The sequence below is a fragment of the Perna viridis genome, chromosome 1, assembly GCF_037379345.1.
Source record: "Perna viridis isolate PV_CMFRI_1.1 ecotype Kerala chromosome 1, ASM3737934v1, whole genome shotgun sequence".
Lineage (NCBI taxonomy): Eukaryota > Metazoa > Mollusca > Bivalvia > Mytilida > Mytilidae > Perna > Perna viridis.
Window position 1 is genome coordinate 35,391,860 of NC_142445.1, and position 7,129 is coordinate 35,398,988.

Below are 7,129 nucleotides of genomic sequence, written 5' to 3' on the forward strand. Positions count from 1 at the left end.
GAAGCTCCTTAGTGAACTGTTCCAAAGGTAAACTAGTATTGTTCTGGTGAGATATTCAAAACTGGTGTTAATCGGTTGATGATGCCACAGTTGAATTGACAATGTTATCTTTGGAAATTGTCCATATTTTTAAAATAACGGCAGTAGATAGCCTTAGATAGAAATATCAGGCTGTAAAAATAAAAGAAAAACATGAATCAAGTTGCTGATAAATTACTTTAGATTCTATTAAAGTGAGTTACCACAAAAAAAATTCACCAATTCATAAAAATGTTGTACATATTTACTACTTCAGTCAGACCAGTCTAAAATGACCTGCTAAGAGGGAGCAAAATCACGAAGTCTCTATGTATGGGTCATTTTTACATAAAGTATAATGTTGTTTTGGGGCCTTCCCTGTGGTGTTAGGGTTTCTCTGTCATTCATTGAAGATCCATAGGTAGCCTTGAGCTGACATTTTTCATCCCCATGGGGTTGTCTCTTTGATATATTCACCATATCCATTCTCATTATACATAGGGATTTTTATATCAGTCTTTTAAAACAGGTTATTGTTGAATACTGGTGCCTGTTGAGGTAGGTTTGTCTGTATTAGCAGGACAGCACCAGACATCACAAATCACATTGCAATATGTGATTTACTTTAATAAACATAACATTCTCAATATCTGTTAACTACTATCATGTGTAGAATGGTTAGTTTACCACACTCATAGTGTTTGTTGTGTATTGGAATCATCTTTCTGCTTCTGTTATTTTATTACTAGCTTGTATATAAATGTATGGATCTCTGAAATTGTACCATAAGGTTTTATACCACTAAAATGAAGGTTTTTATTGATTTTTGGGGTTAAACCCTTACTACTGAGGAAAAAAGGGAGTTAGAAACAAGTATTTTATAAAACTTAGCTATATAACTTAAGTATATGTTATATAGCTATGTAAAAGGTAGGCTATGTTTTAATGTGGGATTGGTAACCGTATCCATAAAGGAATTGGGGGTAGAAAGGGCCAAAAAGTAAAAAGTTTTTTCGTATTCGGAGCAAACCTTAATCTCTATGAAATGCTTCCATTAGAGTTATATAGATAAGAGGGTTTTGTCGTGTTGGTCTTCTACTTTTTAGGAATGAAGGGGAAAAGGGAGATAAATAACTTTGTATAAATTACGTAATGCATATGTCAAAATGCAAATTTTTTTGTCCATTTTCATTCTGGTCTGTATATTAAGTTTGAAGACGATATTCAGCTGTTCGTGGTCGTATCAAGCTGTGTCCTGCAAGGCATTTTATGTTGCAGATCTTATGGCAGTTTCTATTAAAAATTTGTCCTCGAAGCATTACTTCATATACCTTTCCTGTGTGAAGCTTCTGTCAATATATCAAGTTGCTGTGATATTAGCAGTTTACCAAAAATTCTTAACAAACCATATATGATCAAAATATCAGCGTCACATATGAAGTTGGTGTAGCTCGACTCTGAAATCGAATCCCATGATATTGGATACTAGTACCAGTATATGATAAAATAATTCGGTCGAAGTTGTGATGTTTAGTTGCAGAGAAAAGTGTTCCCCTTTCCTTGGTTGACAATGACAATTAAAGTCCATGACATCAAAAGCCATGCAGGTGGATGTGCCCAAATGCACCATGTACATAATATAGAATGTGTGAAATTTTCATTTAATTCCATTCAGCGATTTCGGCGGAGTTGCGGACTGAAGATGGTCCCCCAGTAACGAATGCTTCCGTCCATGTTTTGCATAATTAAACATCAAAAGTCAGACAGACAGAAATGCAAATACCAGTGGGGTGTGCAAACACAATATACTCTCCCTAAGGTAAAAAGCAAAACAAAAAACACAAATATTTCCTAACCAATAAAGAAATCTATGTAATCACGTCCCGGTAGGGACCCCAGGTGCGGATCTGGGATTTCAAGTTAGGGGCGTAAACAGAAAACGAGGCCGAGGAAAGCGAACCAAGAACATTTTGGTTGTAGAATTTGTGAATAGTCAAGATTTCATGCAAAAATTATTTCCCCCAATTTTAGGGGACCTTACGCCAGGTCCATACCACTATGAATCCGCGCCTGTATCCCATTCCTGCTGGGTTTCAGTAATGTTGTCTTCAATATTTTGTTTCACATAATCATTTCTACGACACATAATTGGCTAAGGTAGAAAAGGACTTTCGCACTTTCAAATTATTATCAGTACAAACTTTCAGATGTTCTACTTGGCGTACCTGATGATAGCGTTAGACTTAGTTTTTGAAGGATTTAAGATTTCAAGCTGTTTTTTAAAATACGTTACTACCGTTTTTACGACACAGAAATTACTTTCAAAAGTAGATAAAGGGTCAAAATTTGAGATATTATGTCCCCCCCCCCCAGCCATCAAGCCGGTGACTTTTTAGGTAAGTTAAAGACGAATAACACTGGGAGACCGCAGTCTAATATTCTTTTGTACTGAAAGGATTTTTTAAAGTTGCAGGACCCCCGAAGCCTACGTCACTATGTCGTTAACTGAAGAGACTTGAGCCCTATTATATCTAGTAGCTATTAGGTTTATGAACTTCATAAGCGCAGAATGAACTTGAGAGTGGTTCACATTCTACATCCATAACTCACTCGGTAATTCACATGTACACTTTCAATTATACAACCATTGTTCAAGGGCAAACGTGAAAAAAAAACTGATACCAAAGAATATGTCAATAAATTTGAAACCTTGATGATCCGTAATTAACATTCGATCAATGTCTTTAACTGTGATATAATCCTTTGAAACGATTTTCATGTCAAGGAATGATCGGTTTCTAATTTTTTCGAGGGTAGTTACTTTTTATCTTAGTTGGCATATGGTATTTGAGTATTGCATTTGTTTACTTCTCCTGAAATCAGCACTTTTGAAAAGTAAAGAGAGGTCATGTACAGCCTTTTAAAAAAGGTCCTGTTTATTTCTTAAATGTTACTTTCACAAATGACTATTATGAAGAAAAATGCCATCAAAAGACTTTAGAATCTTCTAACATTTTCTGATAGGGAACATGTATTTATCTATGTTTAGACCGGTATCCCGTGGTCTCATACGCTGAGCATTCATACATCGATCACCTTCTGTAACCGCCACAGTGTGTTCCTGACCATTCGACATTGCTTTTTTTTTTAATTTAATTAGTTGTGTATCTTGCACCTTTATTAAGGAAAACATTTTATTAATCTTCTGTGCTTGGCTAGATGATAAGCACTTTTTTAATTAAGTTACTGAAAACTGTTGAATTAATCTTCCTAAAACATGACTCAATCTTGTCGACCTTGGATTCCCATGTAAAGATATCTGATATAAATTCCACCTAAGAACGATTTGGTCATTTTAAAAATCAAATAAGCTTCTGTCTACACCTAACTTTGCAATAACGTTTTGAGGACTTAATTTATTGAGGATATATGTTGAAAAAGATTTCCTTGTCAGGAAGAAAAATTACATAGTAAATTTATTATGCCATATATGTCTGCTTCAAGACCTTATTCATAAGCTAAAGTAAACAGTATGCTTTTTTACAACCAAGCTCCCACGAATTAAAGAATTCAAGACCAATGAAGTTTACACGTCCTGCAATAAAATTAACAGTTGACATTATGTCGTAATTTTCATTGTTACTTTTTTCTGTTTAATTTTGTTCAAAAATTTAAAGGGGGTTTTGACTAGTTGCCCAGTCTGTGTAATATATTGACGGTTCTATTTTATTCTTAATGAGTTTTGATTTCGGTAAAAAATTGAAAATATATTGACTGTAACTATTCATATTTTTATCGGTGGGTATCTATTTTAAAATATGAGGTAGACTATCTTGAATCAGAGTTTTACTTTTACAGCGAGTAACATAGTTAACTTCAAGGAACAATGTTGGTCAATGAAAATTTACATAATGAAATTTCTTAGGTAGTTGACAGGAAAATTAATAAGGAGATTCGAACTGTATTTCATTTTATATGTATTTTGACATTTGTAAGTTTATCAATTGTGCAGTTAGGGTTGCCATGTATTCACTTTTCCCTGAAGTTAACTATATCATTCGCTGTATTAAACGGTACACGTAGCTGAATGTTTTCCTCTAATCAATCAATCCCATCTTATCATTATACTTCATTTCCGAATAATGAATTTATTTGCATTATTTGCATGCGTATACAGTATAGAAAATACAAGTGTTTGCCACTGCTGACTTCGTGTTCGATTGTGCATAGAATCGCTGAAAATTGGCAAATCTCTCTTGAAAAAAGTGAACTTTATCCTTTAGCTTACGTCACTGAACAACAGTCGATGTCTATTTGCAATCCGCTTTGATGGTAATTATTATGCATGCATGTGGTTTCTATTTTATGTCTAATGGGATTCTTTTCTCATTCTAAGTAATAAGATTTTTCTTGCATGAACGAAGCAAATTACAAAACGGAAAAGCATTAAAGGTGTAGAATGTAAGTCCGCCTTAGTTATTATCATACGATTCCATTAATTTCTTGTCAATGCATTAAGCTCAGTAATTTTTCAATTTACCATTTATTCTTCCGTAAAGACTTGTGTATATATAACTCATGCAAGGTAGTCTTAAGTATTGAGTTTAAAGAATATTGATAAGAAACTGTAACGCAAAAGGTGGACGAACAGACGGACGGACAATATGATCACTACACCGCCTGCTTTCAGTCTGGGATAATGATGATAAACACGGGACATAATTCATACGCGATTGATAAATAATGAAGCGAAGAAGTGAAAATAAACTCAGACTAGGTTGAAAGGGGAAAAGTACATGATGGAATTTAATTACCCCCACCCCCACCAAAAAAAAAAATAATAATCTAATACGTTTGTCGCATCTGTTCATCGCATGGAATTTCAATTAGTGGTCCTTTTGTAGGAAATTTGGTTTAAGTCAAAATCTAAATATTGATAAATAGTTTTAAGCGAGAAATAAAAGGGACAAAAGCACCAAAGTACATATTTATAGATAGCTTTCATTGACAGCCTTTACTGTTTTAGAGACGGACCTTCTGATAGTCTTGCAGCGTCAAGCAAGAACACTTAGACTTCTTGTTATCAGGTGGAAAAGGCTTGCATTCGAGATAAAATTATTGGACAATTACTTAATAATGTATTTTAAACAATTCTGTATTGACGCGGTGTGTAATGAGAAGGCTTTGTGAAATTGATTTACAGATAAAGAATACCGATTTCGACATTTAAATGACGTGAATTTCAATTTTATTTCATTTAAAGAAATTATTGGGGTCGAATCCACATTCAAATATTTGTCTTTAATTCCGCCTGACAATATAAAAATATCGACGGATTCTGAAAAAAAAATATAGATGAATATGTCTACTTGAGCTGAACTTGGTAACAGGACGCTGTGTGTTTCTATTCACTCGTAGTTCAAGTAAGCGACGGCTTACAAGTTCGGATCTAAGAAAAGTTTTCAGTTGTGGCAGCGAATTTTGACTTTCAAATGATTGTGTAAACGAATGTATTTGATTGATGTATGTCTGGATTAAAAGTGATGGGATAAGTGTCGTGAAATTTCTCCATATATTAGTGGTTACCAACTTAGTCACATTTCGAAATTATAACTAAACACAATATTCGAAATACAATGTCAAAACCTCTAGTACATATTCGAGTTTCTGAAAAGGAGAACTATTTACACGAACATGAAATTTTCGAAATGATGAGATCGAGACACTTGTACCAAATGCAATTCGATTTAAGGCGAAAGTTAGAAAAACGGATACGTGCAATTGAGCTAGCAGAAAAGGTACATTTATCAACATTTCGAAGCAGGAAGACGGTATTTCTTAATAAAATGAGAGAAAAAATTCGTCAGAAGGATCCGAAGAGCTATACTCAAAATTTTGACTTGCGAGAAATATTTGAACTGGATAAGGATTTTGAAGACGCAACCGAAAATGCGGACAATGAAAGTTTTCCTAAAATAGCGGAAAACTCAGATGAAATTCCTCGAAACAAATTGCGGTCAAAATCGTTGGTAAACATTATACCCATTGGAGTGTCAGAAAATTCGGATCGTCCTGTGACCTCTCGCTCAGTCGTCTCTTTACATGGCAAAACTTTTGAGGTAGCCAAAAGCTCTAGCAGACAAAAAAGTGACGACAAAACTCTCGTTACTGAAATGACTATGTATGCAGACGACTTCATTACAGAATTTGCAGATATGAACAAGACTGAAAATTCAAATATAGTAATTTCAGGACAGTGCAAAGATGATCACAAACCAGGGAAAGCGAGGAAAGTTCAAACATTTAAGATCAACGGCATCAATCCTCTTAATGCAAGGCCCTTGTCACTACCTCCTATAGAGAGAGTAGACCTCATAAAAAGTTTGGCCACTTTTGAAATGGGTACTCTGACACCGGACGGACACTTGCTCCTCACACGTGACGATTATGAGACTTACATGGACAATTTTCGACGAAAGCGGGAGAAAAGACTTCATCGCTCTCGTCGTCTTAGCAAATCTTTAGATCAAAGAGTGAGAGATTTTACAATAGAAGAAGAGGACTATAGCTAATGACAACTGTAATGTATTGTTTGTCAACATGTATTTTTTATTATTAGTTTTATAAAGTGCTATATTCATGTTTTGAATATAAAAGACTGACGTTTTAATGTTCGTTTTGTTTCAATATTCACAGATAAAGTCATTTCTTCGACTAAAACATATGGTTAGTATATCTATGAAACATTTCTGTAATATCTATTTACATTTTAAAGCAATTTCATAAAGGGAGTGATAATTATACCCCCACTCAACGAATGGGTGGTATATTGGAACCACTTTGTCCGCCCGTCTGTCCATATTTCGTCGCAGTAAGCTCGGCTCCAAATTGATGGATTGCTTTCAATTATGGTGTGTGGCTTCATATAGATGGGATATACTTTGTAAGCGGTTTTAGGTGCTTTGCCATTTTCACTATATGGAATGACGGTGAAAATGTTCGTAAGAAAATTCGGCTCTCAGTGAATGGATTTTTTTAAAATTTCTTGTATGGCTTCACATAAGTTGTAATTGATTTTTGTTGCATGAGTTGTAAATAGAAAGGTGTTTTA

The 7,129-nt window shown here is 34.4% G+C and overlaps 1 protein-coding gene across 1 annotated transcript; it reads left to right on the top strand.

The window, feature by feature from the left end:
• Positions 1-4,313: 4,313 nt before the first annotated feature.
• On the top strand, positions 4,314-6,688 carry LOC148628529 (uncharacterized). Its single transcript, XM_088589083.1, has one exon. The coding sequence runs from the start codon at positions 5,655-5,657 to the stop codon at positions 6,588-6,590; it is 936 nt and encodes a 311-aa protein (XP_088445209.1). The 5' UTR covers positions 4,314-5,654; the 3' UTR covers positions 6,591-6,688.
• The last annotated feature ends 441 nt before the right edge of the window (positions 6,689-7,129 follow it).